The sequence below is a fragment of the Nomascus leucogenys genome, chromosome 24 (genome assembly GCF_006542625.1).
Source record: "Nomascus leucogenys isolate Asia chromosome 24, Asia_NLE_v1, whole genome shotgun sequence".
In the NCBI taxonomy this organism is placed as follows: Eukaryota; Metazoa; Chordata; class Mammalia; order Primates; family Hylobatidae; genus Nomascus; species Nomascus leucogenys.
Window position 1 is genome coordinate 24284362 of NC_044404.1, and position 18204 is coordinate 24302565.

The following is an 18204-nucleotide window of genomic DNA, read 5'->3' on the forward strand; positions in this document are numbered from 1 at the left end:
GGAGCAAAATGCCCATAAGGTTGGGCGAGAGTAGGGAAGAGCCTGGACCTGTGAAGAAGAGGGAGCTTCCTTCCACAAGGAGGCACAGGAAAAGGAGAAGGAAGTGGGCTTGAGCCCTGCCTCGCAGTTGCATGGAAGTAGGAAGAGGAAAGAAATTTCCCAGTGGGAAAAGGAACTGGTGCAGGACTGAACTGGGACTGTGGAAGGACATCTGTATTGCAGAATTTCTATGGAGGAAACTTTATCTCCAAAGTGGCTGCAGCTGGAGCCTGTATTTGCTGAGCAAGAGAAAAAGGAGGAAAAAGTACATGGCTACTGGCCATGGGATGTGAAAAGGACAGGGAAGTAGGGTGCTCCTTCGTGATCCCCAGCCCTAGAACTGGCCTCTTTCCCACAGGCAGATGAGTGAAGAGCGCTGAGCTCTGTCCTCTCGTTGTATGGCACACTCATCTCCCTCACTGTGCTTCAGTTCCCCCCACCGCCAAAGGATGAGAAGGCAGGCCTTCCAGAAAAAGGGTCTGAGCCTTCCAAGGAAGGCAGGCAGATCTGTGCCTCTTCATAGCTGGGCAGAGCTTCACCAACAGGCTTCAGACAGGTTTGCACACAAAGTCACGGCGGTAGCTGAGGTTCTGAAGTAACAGGGGATCTGGGTTCAAATACCAACTCCACCATTTACCTTGAGCCAGTCACTTTACCTCTCTGGGCTTTTCATGTTTGTTTTTCTCACCTCAAACACTTGGGCACCAGGAGCTTAGTACAAGGTACTTATGTTTGTTAGTAACATCACTAAACTCCTCTAAAGGCCATTGTCTCTGTAAAGGGAAATTTGTTATATTAAGATGGTTAAGAGACTTCGTACTGTAAGGGGCAAAAACTGGAAGAGCGAGTTGAAACTGATTGTTTTTTATTTTCTGTAAATCCCGCCCATGTCATCCCCCTCAGGGTTCAAGCAGGGCTTAAGAATAACTCGGTAGAGACTCTTGTGGGTAAGGGGGATGCTGAATGCTTCCTCCGTTCCCAGCATTGGTCTCCCGCTGGGTGTGACTCAGACTGCATAGTGGGCCAGGAGAAGGGGGTGGGGGTGTCAGAGGTCACCAGGCCCCAAAAAAGAAAATGTTCTACTTCCCAGGTGGGGCCTGTTTAACAACAGATCAGGACATCCCCAGGCTCTAGGGACAACATCCCTCCCTTACCATAAACTAATCCATTCTGGTCAAGTGGAGGATGATTCTTGCCCAAGGCACCAAAAGGCAGAATCCCCCAGGTCTGATGTTTGGGGTTAGCTGGTTTTCTCAGTCCTGCTCCCTTTGTGATGCAGGCTTCGCTTTTTAGCCTTACACCTTCCCTGAGGCCTCCTTGTGGCTCCAGAAAGCTTTCTGAGGTCTTGCAAACAGTTCATTCACCCTATCTGGTCAAGAAGGTTCTGCCTAGAAGCTGCAGGATGGGGTGGCTTTTGAAGATGGTGTCAAGGCCTGGGGGTTTAGGAAATGTTATCTTGGCTGATAAAGGCATCTGCTACTAATTATTTTTTCCTTTGTTTTCTTTTTTTTGTCACCTTCAAAGTCACAGATCTTGGATGGTTGGAAAGAACCTAAGTGACCTTCAAACTCAAACCATTCATTTCACAGTTGGAGAAACTGGCTCAGGGAAGGAAGACAACTTGCCTGAGGTCACACAGCCAGCAAGCAGCAGAGCTGAAACTCAGACCTTGATCTCTTGCCCCTCGGTCCTGTGCTGTCTCTCCTGCTGCATAATATTGGTAACAGCTATAGAGCACTTACTGTGTGCCAGGCACTATATTAAGTGCTTTACATGTATTTAATCCTTACAACCATCCAATGAAATAAATACGACTATTAATCCCATTTATAGATAAGGAAACAGACTCAGAGAAACAAGTTATGAAGCTTAGGGTCACAGCTAACAAAAAGCTGAGCCAGGTTTCAAACCCAGATCAGTCTTAAAACCCGGAGCTTGTAATCACTAACGCTAATCTAAGGTATAAGTCTTCTCTTTGAGGGGCTTAACTTTCAACATCCCCAAACCACCTCACACGTTTCAGGGAATCCACAAGGACTGGAGAGAGAAAGAGGGTGAAACAAAATGCTCCCAAACTGGTCCCATTCAGATGGGGCTGTCCCAAGTTGTCACTTTAGTCTAAGAGCAGCCAAATGAAATACTGTGACCCTATGTTGGGTCATCAGTCAATTCAGAGGCTCCTGGTAGTTTTGAAATACGGCCAAACAGGCAAAGCCATGGACTAGAGAATCAAGTCACTGTCACCTGCCTATCAAGACTCATCTTCTTAGCGGTTTCTCCGGCGCCCATCAGTGGGTAATACTGAGGATGTCTGCACATGACCCAGGAGGTGCAAATGACTGAGCTCATTGTGAAAGGAGACAGGGCTGTGGGTGAAGTATGCATATTCATAGAGTACTCGCAAGGCATGAATCAGATTTCTTAGGAGCCTGGGCAGAGAGCAGCAGTCATGCTCTCATCCTCTGAGGCAGGGGAACCTGATGACTAACCCCCATCATCAGGCACATTTGCCTTGGGCTGAGTGCCCCGGGTGGCAGAAGCAAAGAAAGAGACAAGACAAGGAACTATTTCACTGGAGTGGCAAGAGATGCCCATCCCTAATGATAAAAGACAATGGCTGACACTTATCAGGTCTTAACCATACACCAGAGTGGTGCTGAATGTTTTGCAATGTGTTACCTTATTTGCAAAAACCTCACAACGGTGAAATTATGCCTATTTTACAGATGAAGAAACTGAGACTCAGAGAGCTCAAAGGACTTGCCCAAGGTCACACAAGTAGTGAATGGTTGAGCCAGGATACAGACTCACGCAGACTGGCTCTAAAATCCAAGCTAGGTATGCTCCACCTTCTGTGTATGTGTGTGTGAGGGCAGGCAGTCGGCAGTAGAGACTTCTGCATCACCTGAAGGGTGAAATTAGAGAAGTCTAATGGACTCCTCCAACACAAGAGATTTTGTGAAATTTGACAACAAAACAATGTTTCCAAACATCTAGTTGCAAGCAGAGGAAAGGTTTTCGAGAAGAAGGGTTTCATCAAGGTTCCCCCACTGGGCTTGTGTACAGGAATATACCTTATTCATTTCTCTCCCCAGACTGTGGCATAGCTGCTTGAACTGAGCACGTCCTCACCAAGTTACCTGAATGACTGTTTGCTGAAGCGACATAATGTAGCAGTTCAGCTTTGGAGCCGACCAGTCTGGGTTCAGATCCCAGCTTGGGTCCTCTGGCGCTGCATGACCTGATCAAGTTTCTTAGCTTCTTTAAGTCTCAGCTCCCGCATCTATAAAATAGAGGTGGGCACTTGTAAGGATCGCGTGAAACAGGACAGGTAAAGTGTACAGACCCAGACAGAGAGTTAAGTGCTCAAAAAATGAGAGCTGCTATTATAATTGGTGATGATTAAATAACTCTCCATACTCACTGAATGAATGGATAAATGAATAATGCATGTGCCTAGGCAATGTGGCAGCCTGTCCGGAGCACTGGCTGAAAGGGTGAGCAGGGGCAAGTGAGGGGTGGGGAGATTGACGGTGACTTCTGAGCGGTTACCTTCCTGAGAGAAGAGCCAGAGGGGCCTGATCTTGGTGTAAGATATGGTTCTTAGGCCCCTGTAGGCCACAGTTTCTAAGTCCTTCCTCTTCTCCACCGCTGGACCATAGGGCCCCAAACTGATGGCCTTGAAAAATTCCCCAGCAGGCCAGCAGTGGATTCAGAAAACCCCTCATCTGAATGTTCAAGGCCCAAGGTTGAGCATTTAACCTCTGACCACATGGCCTCTGCCTTCCTAGGGGGGATACAGGGCCCAGAAAGGCCTCAGCAAAACCCTCCCTCTCCCCACCCTCTCCAGTGAGATCAGATCTAAATAAACACCAATGGCAGCCTTTGAAGGAACACTCCTAAGAAACAGGACGGGTTAGGACCTTATGGGTTAGTTGTGCCTATCTGAATAAGCAGAGCAGGTCCCACCCTGCCCTGCCCCACCTCACCCCACCCCACCCTAACCTAGGAAGGCAGCACTGACCCTGGCCACCTACTCATTCCATTCAGCACTGGGGCACCAAGACCCTCTGTCCAAGCCAGACCTTGGCCAATTTTCCTCTGCAGCATTTCAAGGAAATCCTCATCTTAACCCTCCAGGCCCCAATTTGACCCCTGCAGAGAGGAGGAAATACGTGGGGGTAAATACGTTTTTTCTCTGTGATGCTGTCTTTTATTTGGAAGTGGGCAGTGTCTTGTTTAATGGCCTCTTTTAAGACAGACTCAGTAATAGTGGTTGGGCTGCTGGGGCCTGAGGCACAGGTGAGGGCTCACCTGGGGCCAAGGCAGCTGGGTTCTGTTCTTCCCAGCAGGCCCTCTCCTTCCAGGACTGAGGCTGCGTTCTCCCTGGCTCCCCTCTCCCTGGCTGCCTCCTGTTCTGGGTGGTTCCTGACAACAGAGGAAGAATCTCAAGACAGCACTCTGGCTGCTTCTTCCTTCTCTGCCTGAGCAGAGGATAAGCCTTCTCTGATTTGTTACTTTTAAATTAAGTTTCTTTTTCTTATTAACAGAAGAAATAATGTCCACAGAAACAAAAATAAAGCATAAATCACCACTGACTCCAATATCCGTAATACTCCCTGGGGTGAATTATTGTTTTCTCTATTCATATAAGTGGATTTTAAAAATAGGAATGGACTAATTTACTAAAAGTAAACGGAAGACTTAAAAGTAAGGAATCAGAGCCGGATTCAAGACTTAGCTCAGAAACTCCCTGAAAATAACCTTAGTAAGTTTCACTCCTGCGCCTCACTTTCCTCATTTGCAAAATAAAGATAATAGTACTTACATCATAAGGTGGTTGTGAGAATAATATGAGGTCAAACACTGAGCCTAACGCCTGGAACATCATAAAGACACATAATTGCTAACAACTGTACTGAAAGCACAGTAAGTAACTTCCATGGTACACAGGAAGCCTCCATAGCATCCTTTTAAACGGTAGCGGGGCATGCAGCTACATTCAGGTATCTTAATTTACTTCACTGAATCTCTTGTGAAGGGTATTTTTATTAATTCTAATTTTTCAGGATTATAAACAACGCTCTGATGCATATCCTTGTAGGTAACTCTGCACACAAAGATTATTTGCTTAGACAAAATTCCTATGAGTGAAATTGCTAGATCAAAGGATGAGCTAAACTCGAAAGCCAAAGCTTAGACTGGCTCACTCTCCTTCCAGCAAGGAACATGCTTGTTTTCCCTTGCCAATACTGTGATTAGCATTTTCTTTCATCTTTATCAACTGGATAAATGAAAAAAAAAAAAATAACTGCTTGCTTGCTTTCAGAGACTTTTATTTCTAAGGAGAGCTTCCAGGGTGACTTCAGACTCCATGATTCCTCATGTCCAAGGAAGCTCCAGGAAGGAATGTAGGTGGTCTTATTGGAAGAACTGTGATAACCAGCTAAAGTACAGAATGTAAAAGGGCCTGAGAGCTGCCCGTTCCATGTCCTGCTGCTCTGCAGGCACAACTTCCAGGTCCATCCATGCCTTCAAAGAAGGGCCATATTCTCATGGCCAGGCGCAGTGGCTCATGCCTGTAATCCCAGCACTTTGGGAGGCCAACGCGGGCGGATCACCTGAAGTCCGGAGTTCGAGACCAGCCTGATCAACATGGAGAAACCCCGTCTCTATTAAAAATACAAAATTAGTTGGATGTGGTAGCACATGCCTGTAATCCCAGCTACTAGGGAGGCTGAGGCAGGAGAATCGCTTGAACCCAGGAGGCGGAGGTTGTGGTGAGCCGAGATCGCACCATTGCACTCCAGCCTGGGCAACAAGAGCAAAATTCTGTCTCAAAAAACAAATAAAAAAGGGCCATATTATCTATGTAGGGTATGTGGCCTATCCCTCTGCTTAAGAACATTATAATGAAGCTTTTACTTTAAATGTTAAACGTTCAAATGAAATGCTGCGGAATATTTTAATGAGCTTTGAGTGAGTGCCCAGGACAGCACTTCTGTGACCCCTTAGGACCCATAATGGTATCTAGGGTGATGCTTTGTCCGAAAGTCAAGGGTCAATCCAAAGTTCTTCACTTAACCGGGGGCACTCTCTCTCAACCTCCGTCTAACAAATGGGGCCAACCATGCACTCTTGTCCCCTCCTCCTGGGATAGCTGTATGGATCAGAGGAGACAAAGCACATGAAAACACTTTGAAAAGAGCTCTGCATCTAGCAGAGACTGTATTTAAGGGAGGTTGAAGGCTGAATGCTGTGAACTTAGCTGTGCACTGGGGCTGGAAATGGGAAGTGGCTGAGGCCTTTTTTCTAAGCTGGGTGCTCCCTATAACACCAGCTACCTTTTATTGGGTACCTATTTGCCATAGGTTTTACGTCAATATCTCATTTAATTCCCAGGCTGACCCCACTGAAGCATAATGGGAAATTACTTACAGACCTGAAGTCATGGGTGCAAAGAGAAGGCACTGGTGCATGAAAATAACAGGGAGTAGAGGAATTCAAACTTTGGAGGTCTTCCCTTGGGTGGTGGTGGGTGGGGTGGGGGGTAGAAGGCAATACCTAATTTGCCCAGAATGTCAGTAATGTGTGAGATTATATTCACTCATCCGTTTTTCATTTATTCAACAAACATTTATTGAACACCTATTATGTTGAGACACAGGACAAGGGCTATGTGAGATTTATTTTTCCTTGTATGGTTTCTGCCCTCCAGAAGTTTACAAATCCTATCTGCCTTGCAGATACTATCAACCAACCTATCTACTTTCTTCCCTCCCTGCCTCCCTCCCTCCCATCTCCCTTCTATCTATCCCTCCTAGACCTTGTTCCAGACAGGGACTAGGAAGCTTGAAAGGACTATTTCCACAACTTTGGGATCAGGCCAACTTCAGTTTGATTTCATCTCTATCACTAAGGGGAGAGCCAGGTGACCTTAGATGTTATATCGCCTCTCTGGGGCTGTTACCATCTTCTGTAAAACAGGGATACTTATGGCGGCTACTTCACAGGCCTCTTGAATTACATGATATATATATCAAGCACTAGAACAGTGCCTGACACATACTATGGACACTGTTATCTAATCCTCATAGCAGTCACTTCACTGAGGACAAACTGAGGCTGAAGGAAGTGAAGTTGCTTGTCCAAGGCCTCAGGCAGTCACCCTCAGAGCTGACATTCTTTAGTAACTTGGCCAACCATGTGACCCCATTTTACAGGTAGGAATGGAATAGAGCATCTACAGCTAGCATTATGGCGTTAAGTGCTCAATAAATGATAGTAATTTTAATTGCAAAATCAAAATGAGATCAGATAGCTGAGCTCGCTGCTGAGAGCCTGCAAGCTGGACAGCCCCCTTGCAAGCCAGACAGCCCCCTGTCTCCATTCCTGTGCCTCCCAGGGTATCACTGGGCAAGGACTCAGTCTTCACTCTCTTCATCCCTGCCCTTGCCCCAGGAAAGATGGGGACACAATGGCCATTTGTCAATGGGAAATTATTTTGGTTTAATGACATTTAAACTGGGGCTTTGTACAGAATTTCTAATTTCAAAAGCAGTGCAAGTTCAATGTAGCCCATTTGGGGGAAGACAGGGAAAAGAGTGAAATCCTGGTATTTCAGTGCCCACAGAGAAGCACTGTTGACATGTGGGTATATGTTCTTTCAATATTCGAATATAGGTCAACAGATTTGCATTAAGAGTTCTGGATAATTAGAAAGCATTCAAGTGTTAGACAAGGACGGCGGTCAGCAGCGTCCTCATGTTCAGCAGCGCATGTCCCATCTGGTAAACGGTGCCGTTGTTCAGTACACAACTTTCACAGACACACAGAGGAGCCCTGGCTCTCAGTGATCACTTACAGTGGCCCTGACTTTTACTCCTCCCCAACATGCCAAGGAGAAGTGTCATACTCTTTAGCAACAGTGGCTTCTGGACAGGCATGATCGTCCAGGAGGGGAGGGATGAAGGACTGTGCAGTCCTCCAAGAGGGCAGATCATAACGTCTGGAAAAAGAACATCAGTAATCTAGAAAAGCAAATCAAGATGATTTTGGTAGGGAACTCCCCCCTTATAGTGATTCACTAATCTGTTCTTATAGAGAGGGAAATTGAGACTCTGAGAGGAGAGAATTTACTCAGTCACACAATAAGTGGGCAGAGGTCAGACAGAACTTGAGCCCAGGGCACTCCCTAACTTAGTCCAGTCCTGCAAGAATGGAATCAGGAAGATGTGGGTTCAAATCTCAGTTCTTTAACTTATTAGCTTTTGAGTTTTTTTTTTTTTTTTTTTTTTTGAAAGAAAAGAACAATCACCCAGGCTGAGTGCAGTGGCGTGATCCTGATTCACTGCAACCTCCGCCTCCCAGGTTCGAGCAACCCTCCTGCCTCAGCCTCCCAAGTAGCTGGGTTTACAGGTGTATGCCACCATGCCCAGCTAATTTTTGTTTTTTTTAGTAGAGACAGGGTTTCACCATGTTGGCCAGGCTGGTCTCGAACTCCTGATCTCAGGTGATCTGCCTGCCTTGGCCTCCCAAAGTGCTGGTATTATTGCCATGAGCCACCACACCCAGCTAACTTTTGACTTCCAACAAATCATTTAACCTCTGAGTCTCAGTTTCTTCACTTGTGAAATAAGGTTAATACCTTCCTCATTAGATTTAAATGAGAATTAAGGGAAAAAAAGGCTTTTCTAACAAGTATTGAGTGCTAGATGCCAGGTACAGATACTGCACTTCACATGCATTATCTCATTTAATCCTCACAATAACCCCATAAGGGAGGAATACAATTATTATATACACTTTACAGGTGAGAAAACTGAGGCTCAAAGAGCTGTAGCCACTTGCCCCACATCATGTAGCTAGTAAGTGGTTGGGCTGAGATTTGAAAGGAGGCCTATGAGTCTCAGAACAATACTATCTTATCACATAGGTAAGTCTTAGCACAGTGCTTGCAAAATACAAACGCTAACTAAACAGCAGCCCTCATTATTTACTGTCGTTATTGTGGATATAATTATTATGTTACATGTAATTGGCTGGTCTCTGTCTATGTTTTTTTAAACTTTGTTTTTTTTTTTTTGGAATAGCTGTTCTGTTTTAAATCTCCTCTGCAGAGGAACCAACAGCTCTGCTGATCCATGAAGGGGAAGTAGGTGCCAGCCTTGCTTAGCCCCACAGGAGCAGGAAGGGGGCAGCAGCAAAGCATGGGGAGTGTCTCTTTAAAGGCCTGGCATCTCTGGGTTGTTGGGATGAAGGCCTGGAACAGCACTTGTACCTCCTGCCTGGGAGGTATAACTCCTATTGAGGGGTCTGGTGGCCTTGCAAACTGGCTCATGGCATTCCTGCCTACCTAACCCAGACCACCAGTCCTCCTATCCCATCCAGGACACTTCTGTAGCCTTCCTGTGTGTGGAGACATAGAAACCCTCTGCCCTGTGATTTGGGTCTCTGCTGATCTCTGAAGATGGGTGCGGGTGATGAAAGAGGCAAAACCTAGAGGCAGAGGGAGAGGACCCATTTTTAAAAGCCCAGCGAGCACAGACACGCCACCTGGAATCCCAGCCTCCCCTGAGCCCAGTCAGCATGAGTCACCCTACAGCCCTTCACCTGTGGGTTGCAACACGGTTGACAGAAACTCCACAGCCTTCCATGAGGTGGGCAGACAGGTACATACAGAGGAGTGTGCCATCCTTTGGACTGCAATAAGCTTTGCAGTTACAGTTGGCACCAAATAGCGCTTCAGCCACCAATAACCTCTGTGAAGTGGTTGGGCACCCAGGCTCTGCTCAAGGATTAAATCCCAGCTCTAGCTCTACCACTGCCTAGCTCTGCAGCTTGAGTAGTTTACTTCAGTATTCTGTACCTCAGTTTCCTCATCTATAAAATGGGGGTATCAAAAATGTCTATCTCCCAGGGTTGCTGTAAGGATTAGGTGAGACAATGCATGCAAAGGCTTAGCACCATGCCCGGTGCCTGCGGTCTATGAAGCACCTACTGGGTGCCAGACACTGGAGATTCCACAGTGAGAGACACAAAGTCTTTGCTCTTACAGAGTTTACATTCCAGAGGAAGAGGAGAAAGACAATAAACAATTAGAAAAATATCATAGGTCATATTACATTATATCATAAGTCATAAGGGCTCTGCAGAGAACAAAAAGTAGTGTGATCCAGAGTGATTGAATGTCTACTTTATTAACAAGGGTGACTAAAGAGGGCTGCTCTGAGGAGGTGGCTTTATTAGCTATTATTTACTATTATTAGGGTCCCCTGGGCTTCCCCCAACACAGCCTCCAGGGAGAAACCAACCTCAGAGTTCTCAAACCCAGTACCCCATCTCCAGAGCCCTGACCCCACCCCAAGAGGGCTCCTTTGAATTCTGACTTTACCCTGAAAAACCTCCATAAATTGGCAGGGGTAGGTGAAACCTCACTTGCTGTTCCCAGAGAAGAGAGAGAGGAGTGGGCCAAGTTGAGGTTCCCAGGAAGATAGAGCAAAGAGATAATTTGCCAAAAGGGGAAGGGTGGGGGAGGGGAGAACAGAAAGAGAGAGAGGGAAAAAACGATGCCAAGATCTCTGGCTTAGATTTAATTTTAAACTAATCCTGGAAGAAGCTCTTTAAAAAGCTCTAACATTTTCCTGTTTGTGTTTGTGGATATTCTGGGGTTTACCAAGCTTGTTCTTTATAGAAGACAGCTCACAGCAATTACTTCACAATTACTTCATCTGACAGGCATTGAATTTCTCCCAAGTTCCCAATACAGAACGAAGCACTTGGAGCCCATGAAATGACCGGCTGGCTGAGGCTTCGAAGGCGACTTCAACTTTTCTATCCCTTCTGTGCTGACTAGAGGTATGTGGCTTGCCCACACCCCCTTCATACCCAATAAAAGCCTGTTCTCCTTTACTCCCCCACCCCCTGCCACCAACACACACACCCCAGATTGTAAACTCCTCTAGAACAGTAACCCCTGTTTTTTCTGGCCTCCGTTTCTCCAGAACCCAGAGTAGGGTCTGGCACACAACGGGTGCTCAAGGAATGTCTATTGAATTGAGGCCACTGACTTCAGCCAAGGGGCAGCCAGACTTGGAGTGAGATGACTGCAGATTGGATCTGGGCTGGGACCTCGCTAGTTGTGCCCTTGGGCAAGGCACTTTGCCTCTCTGGCCTCTATTTCCTCCCTCATCTGTGAAATGTGTGTTGAAGAGGAAGGGGGAAGTGATAATAAATCGACCACAGCCAGTTACTCTAAGAACCAAAAGAAGTCACTTGAGTAACTGTAAAAGATTATTCATAAATATTATCTTAAAGGGGAAACTGAAAAAAAAGGGAACTTATACAAAGATCTACCTGGGAAAAGTTGTTCTCTCCTTTGAGAATTTCCCAGTGGTACAGAAGGAGGGGGCAAAGAAATTTGGGGGTGGGGATGTTTCTGGGTATCTGGGACAATGACTAGAAACAGGAATCAAGTTTTCCTTTAAGCCAAGTTATCTGTTTGTCCCTGTACTTTTCCTCTAGTTATCTTGCTTCTTTCCAACATTTTTTTCTCCATCCCTCCACCCTCATCTCCGCCCCCCACCCCCTCACCAAGGAAGGAATTGGCCAGCTACACCCAGCCAGTCCCCCATAGCTCCGCCCTCCTCGGCAGGCTAAGAGTTAACAGCTGCACCTGTTGAGGTATACCTCCAGTCGCCGGCACCTGTACCTGTAGCCAATCAGCGCCAGCGCTGCTGGGAACCTACCTGTCAGCAAAATCTCGACACCCAAACCTCAACATAAATCAAACACTTTCCTGGGCAGAGAATGTCTGTGTCAGGCAAGAATTAGAGACAAGCGGTCAGCAGAGCCTCAGCGCTGATCGTTGGAGCCTGGGAGCAGGAAGATGTCGAATGAACTTGAGTGAGTAAACATCGGTGGATACCTGCCGCTCTCAGAGCGTGGAGGCTGGATGGGGTTTCCTGGAGGGGGAAGAGCGGGGAGGCCGGCACCGGGATTCACAGAGCAATTTGTAAGGGTAAATGAATGGGCTGACGATCTTACTTTGGCGTGTCAAGGCAAGCCCCAGTCTCAAGCTGGAGGTGAGTGTTTCCCTGGGAAAATAGTTTTTCTCATTCTCTTTGCTGAGCAGTTTCGAGCCAGGCAGGGAACCACAAGACTGAAACTGAAGGTTTCTGGCACCACTTTTTGATCCTCTGAAGGGGCCTTGGAAATCAGACAACCCCAATCCCATCGAGGCTTTCTATCTTCTTGCCAAAAGGAACTTATTCGAGGTAGTTCTAAGAGCTGTCTTAGGCAGAGAGTTGGGTTTCTCTAAAGGGACTTGTTTGCTGGGTTGGAACAGTCCCAAGTGGGAAGGTTACAGTGTGGTGGTTAAGCATGTGTACTCTTTGTAGTGGGCTTGACCTAAGTTCAAATCCAGGCTCTGTCCCTGGGTGATCTCAGACAAGATATTCAATTTTTCTGGGCTTCATTTTCCTCATCTGGAAAACGGGTACAGGAATGCTTTGTAGAATTCTTGAAAGAGTTAAGTGTGATAAATGCTGTAAAATGCTTAGCATAAAATGCTTAGCATATCACACTACGGTCTAAAGATGCGTTCAGTAAAATGTGGTTCATCTTATTCAGAGGCAGTTCTAAGGCTGGGGAAGATGAGAAGTGATTTTCGATAGGTCACCTCTGTTGGCTGGCAGGATGCATGTGCCTTCCTGCCCACATCTGAGATTTAAGATCCTGACTGACTGACGCTGATCTTCACCATGGTGTCCTTCTTGGGGTCCAGACCTTAGAGAAGGTAGGATGAGGCTGGGATCTGGGCTGCTTTAGATTGGGTTCAGGGAGCTGGCAGAAGCCAGAACCCTTCAAACACAGGCTCTCCTTTTCCTGCCACCCTCAGAGGTGAGCGGGCAGAGGCAAGGATTGTACCTTCTTTTTTCTAACTGCTCCTCAACAGACTTTTAAGAACTTGAAGATCTGTGGGCAGAGAGTGCTAGGTCGTGATTGCAGACAGGATTCTATGTTCTAGCTATAGCCCTTCAGTTCTTCATGTTCACAGCACAATCACTTGGGTTAACAGGCACGTTTCTTTTGAATTAATTTCCCGGGGTTGACAGTGTATTGACAATTGGACCACAATGAGAATAAGAGCAGGAGCACTGGTACTGACACCTGGGTTCAAGTCCCAGCTCCAGCACTTACAGCTGTGTGATGTTCAGCAAGTCACTTAATCCTCACCTGTAAATTGTGGCCAACAGTAGTATCCACCTCATGGGGTTGTTAGAGGATTTGACAATTTTAGAATAGTGATTGCTTTTAAGGCTGGTGGAGAACACGCTAGTAACGCCATTGTTATTTCATGCAGAACTAATCAATCAATGAGCATTCCCAAACCTCTTGCTATTTTTCCATACTTTGAACACACAAAAAAATCTTGAGATGTGTCTCCATCCCACTTAAGTTTGCTGGCTAAAACTGCGGAGGCTACAGACAGAATCTATTCACTGCTGCACGTTAGGGTGTATGTGTTCTGAAGCTGGGTTACCTGAACAGAAAGGTTTCTTGCTTTTCTCCTCCCTAATGGTTTGGATTTGAAGTCAGATCCGCTGACAGTTGAGGCTTCTCAGTTTGGGGTGGGGTGAGGGAAGCCAGTTGCCTGCTGAGTAATTGCAGGCTGACTCCAAGCCACCATTTGAGATTACAATGGCAGAGCCTGGGGGCTCAGCTGCCCCTAACTGATAAGGGTAGGACACCCAGCGCTTGGCTTGCAAGTTCTGAGCTGCTGTTGTTTCTGCGGCCTCGGCATTCTCCTAAAAAGTGCCAAGTTAAGAGGACTGGCCATAGCTTACAGCTTGGGCCCTCATGGAATGGCCAACTCTGGCCAGGCCTTGATATAGTGGAAAAAGTGGGACTTGCCCGTCACTCTAAATTCTGCCACTTACCAACAGCAGGATCCTGGTGAATTTGTTTGTCCTCCCTGACCCTCAGTCTGCTCATCTGTCTGTAACACCTACCTGGCAGGAACAACTGTGGGCTCCCAAATGTGGACCAGGAGCTCCATCTGCACCCGCCCGCCCGGTGGCCAGGCCCCGGGTGTAAGGCGGCACTTCGAAGGCTGGTCCCTGAGAAGCATGGAGGCCCCGGCGGTGTAGTTAGAAACTAGCTGGAGGTGGCTGGCGGGTGCTGAGCGCCAGGCCTTTCATGTGGTCGCAGCGCTCTGGGTGCCTGGAGCCCGCAGCCCTGGGCAGCCCCGGGCTACCGCAGGGCGCAAGGGATCCTGGGCTGCGGCCGAGGGCGCCGGAAGTCGCCGCCGACCGCCCGGGTATCGCGGGAAAACAGCCGGCGCCCGCCAGCTGCCCGGCGTCGGGTTTTCCTGAAGGTGCGTCGGGGCCCCAGGGGAGCTGGAGCCGCGGGCGACCTCGCCGGTGACCTCTTGTTCCCCGCTGGAGCACCGGCCATCCCCTGGCGCTCCAGGCAGGCCCCGTTGACAGCCCAGTAAAGGAGAGTTTCGCCGCAAAGGGGCTTGGCACACAGTAGGTCTAAGGCACCGAGGCAGGAGCGTCCCCCACGGCCTCGCTCCGTGCTCTTTGGGCCCCACCGCTGCCGCCTGGAGTCTCCCCCCAGCCTCGCAGAGACGCGACTCGGTTGGGGGAAGGGGACCAGAACCGTCGCAGTCCTGACCGCGGCCGCCGCCGCCGGTCTATCTGATCTCCAGGAGCGCCGGCTCCAGACTGCCTGGAGCGCTGAAAGAGTTAATCAGGAACCACTCCCCGCTGTGGTTTTGTGGTCGAAACCATGATTGCCAGGAGCAAATTTTTGTCGTGCACGAGGTGTGTTATTAAAAGTCGGAGCTACGCTGCTGCTGAATGAAAAGTTAAAAGCCCTCTTTGAGTTCGGGCTATAAAACTGGCGGACTGGGCCGAGAGGCTTGAGCCAACCCTAACGGCGGCGGCCCGGGCTGCGCGGGGGTCCTGCGGCTCAGCCGGCTGCTGGGAGCGGGCAGGCCGCGCAGTCCCAGCAGTGAGTGGCCGCAGCCAGGCGGCCGGCAGAGCTCCCACTGAACCACCGGAGGAGTGAAGAGGGGCAACGGGGCTGAAACCCAAATGGGATCATCCAGCTTTCTCATTTTAGAACCAAAACGACACCCAACATTTATGGAGCGCTGACTCCGCATCCGACATTGTGTCGAGTGCTTGGTAAATACACGCTCTTCTTTAAACCCTCCCAACAAACTAATGCGGGATGGGAGTGTAAATGCAGTTTTGCCTAAGAGGGGACCCAGACTTGGTTCAGACTTGCCCGAGGTCTCACGGAAGTACTGGGATCTTAACCGGGCCTTAGCCGAGCAGCCATAGGCCACCCCGCTTCCTCTGAAAAGAAGACGGAGGAGATATGCCAAACTGTTAAGAGTGGTTATTTCTGAGCAGAAGAATGTGGATGAATTCCATTCTTCCTATTTTTCTGTAGGTTCCATATTTTATATGTTTGTTGTATTTTACAAACCTGTGTTACCTTCGGAATCGTTAAGGGGACGAGAGGGAGTCATTATTTTGAAAGAGAACACCTAGAACAGTGTTCTCAAACTGTGGTCCGTGGACCATCATCATCATCATCACCTGGGAACTAGTTAAAAATGCAAATTCTCAGTCCCACCCTAGACCTACTGAATCAGAAACTGGGGGTACGGCTGAGCGTTATGTGTTTTCACAGGCCCTCCAGGTAATTCTGATGCGTGTCCAAGTTGTAAAACTGTTGACCTAGAAGACCAGGCAGAGGACTGGGAAGCAGGAGGTTCCCAAATCCACTACTGACCTGCAGTGTAGTTGCTGAGTCAGCAGGCTGAGAGCTTAGTTCCAAGATCACACCTGTGTTTTAAGCCCAGCTCTGCCACCTACAGATTGGGTGACTTGGATGAGCTCCTTAACCTAAGTGTCAGTTTTTGCCCATGTAAAATGATAAAAATACCCACCTCACAAGGCATGTGTGAGAATAAAAAGGCACAAGGCCTGACTCCTAAATAATGGAGTTCCTTCCTTTCCCTCTCTTGTCTTCCCTCCCCTCTCTGGAACTCAGCTTTCCTATCTAAAATGCAGCAAATAATCCTGGCTGGCTGCCTACCTCTCTCTATTCCTTTTGCCTCCTAAAAAGGTTAGAACAACTGACCTAGTGAAAGTCTTGAAGGGACATTATCTCACTGTTATTTGGTGTTATTTCGCTAGGCTTTTCCAGGAGGTCAGCAAGAACTGGGAACTTTCAGGGGCAGGGACTGAAAGGGGACAGAACAGTGTAGCCACATGAATGGCAGTGGCCTTCACCTTTTTTGTCCTCAGCACCCAGTACGTGGCCATTTACAGAGTAATCCTCAGTGAATGTTTGTTGAGTGAATCAGTGAGTGAATAAATGAAGGGATGTGGCACCCCCGGGTTTAGACGTGGATTTCAACTTCTTTCACACCTCAGTTGAGCAATAGATGGGGGGGAGAAAAGGAAAATTAGACAAGACACCAAGAGGAGAATATAGCATGAAAGAAAAATTCCCATACAGGGAAGAATTTTTAAAAGAGAAGAAAGTGAGTTTCTGCTATAATTAGGAAAGGGCATCTAGATAATTTACATGCAACTAAAGGTGTCTGCTGCAGCCTGACCACCGTCAGCTTGCCCACCTGGGTCCTGACGATGAAGCTGGTAGTGCGTGTTCCTCTTAAGTGGAAATCTCCAAGCATCAGGATGATTATGCCAGCTAGGAAGAGATATCCCGATTCATAGGCTGGAGAAAGGCTGTGAATTGTGCAGTTTGCTGGGGGCTACCCCACAAAGCATTAGTAATAATAATAAAAGTACATTATTCTGTGCTGGCACTATGCTGATCGCTTTACCTGCATTACCTCATTGCATCTTCCAACAGTAATACTTCACAAAGTTGTAAAAGACAAAGACAATGACTAGAAGTTGTCAGCCAGCACCTGGTACCTGGTAATCCCTCAATGAACGGTAGCTCTCATCATAATTCTGTGACTTTAGCATTCTCATTGCCTCACATTTTGCAGGTAAGAAAACAGGCACAGAGATGTCAGGTTGCTTGCTTAAAGTCACCCAGTAAGTAGCAGAGCTGGACCTGGAACCCAGGTCTGCAAAGCTCTGGGCCCACTCCCGTAACGATGAGTTCATACTGCCTCATTCAAACTGGAGTCATTACAGAGCCATGCCCTACACTCTGCCATTTCCCCACTGAGGCCCCCAAATGAGCCCCCAGCCCATGTGACAAGGCACATTTCACAATCTGTACACCCAGAAAACCAGATGGGCCACTGGCAGGCACGAGAACCCTGGGGCGCCCTTGTCGTGCCCAGGGAACATCATGTGTGGGGCTGACTGAAAAATGATTCCTCTGTGAGCAGTTGTGTCAGGGCCTCCCTGTGGGTGATTAGAGAGTGATTGATCACTGTTAATGAGGTTGGGTGTCTCATGGCAGGATTTAGCAAGTCATTGGGAGTATCTGGGTGTCAACACCCAGCTCAGGCGGCCCCTGGAACTCTTCCTCCTCTGGCTGAAGGGAAGTGGGGTCTAGCCTGCTGGATCTGTCCTGTGCCACACACCTTCTTTGGTGGAGCTTGAGACCACCTGCTTTGGTGTTGGGTTTTCTTCCCACTTCTGGAAAGTTGAGTGAGTACTTTCTTTTCTGTAGCTTAACTACTGAGTCCCATCCTGCCGTATGCTGCATGTCCTTAGGCAGGTGCCTCTCTGGAACTAGATCTCTGAGGTCTGTCTGCATCCTAAATTGCTAGGATTCTAACAGAAGGAAATGATACCAAAAGTTCTCAACTGATGGCTGAGACAGCATTTCCTTGGTCTTACTGGGGGTTTTAAGTAGCTCACCCAGAAAGCAGTGGGCATTTTGAGTCAGAAGAGACTTGTTGGGATGAAACCCCACTTTACCACTCTAGACTTTCACCATCCTGGTGCCCAGAATGAGGCATGTTGGAGCCATGAAGGCTGAGGCTGGCTGGGCATGGAGCAGCTGGCACCACACCCCTGTGGTGCTGAGTGCCAGTGAACTGGGGAAAGGTCCCATCCCCTCCTCCCAGAGCACTGGCCCCGGCAATTTGCACTTCCTCACAGACTGGACGGGAGGCCTCAGAAGTGAGGCCTATCAGGTAGAGCCCTGAGC

At 48.1% G+C, this 18204-nt stretch overlaps 1 protein-coding gene across 3 annotated transcripts in view; it reads left to right on the forward strand.

Moving 5' to 3' along the window:
* Positions 1–11731: 11731 nt before the first annotated feature.
* GRHL3 (grainyhead like transcription factor 3) overlaps positions 11732–18204 on the forward strand; it is a 36472-nt gene continuing 29999 nt past the window's right edge. Inside the window, exon 1 of one of the 3 annotated variants that reach the window (XM_030805137.1) lies at positions 11732–11943. In XM_030805137.1, coding sequence (XP_030660997.1) covers positions 11927–11943 — 17 coding nt within the window. In that variant the 5' untranslated portion in view covers positions 11732–11926. Of the gene's footprint in view, positions 12123–15422; positions 15501–18204 lie in introns of those variants that run through there. The other 2 variants (XM_030805138.1, XM_030805136.1) reach the window with 2 other exon arrangements.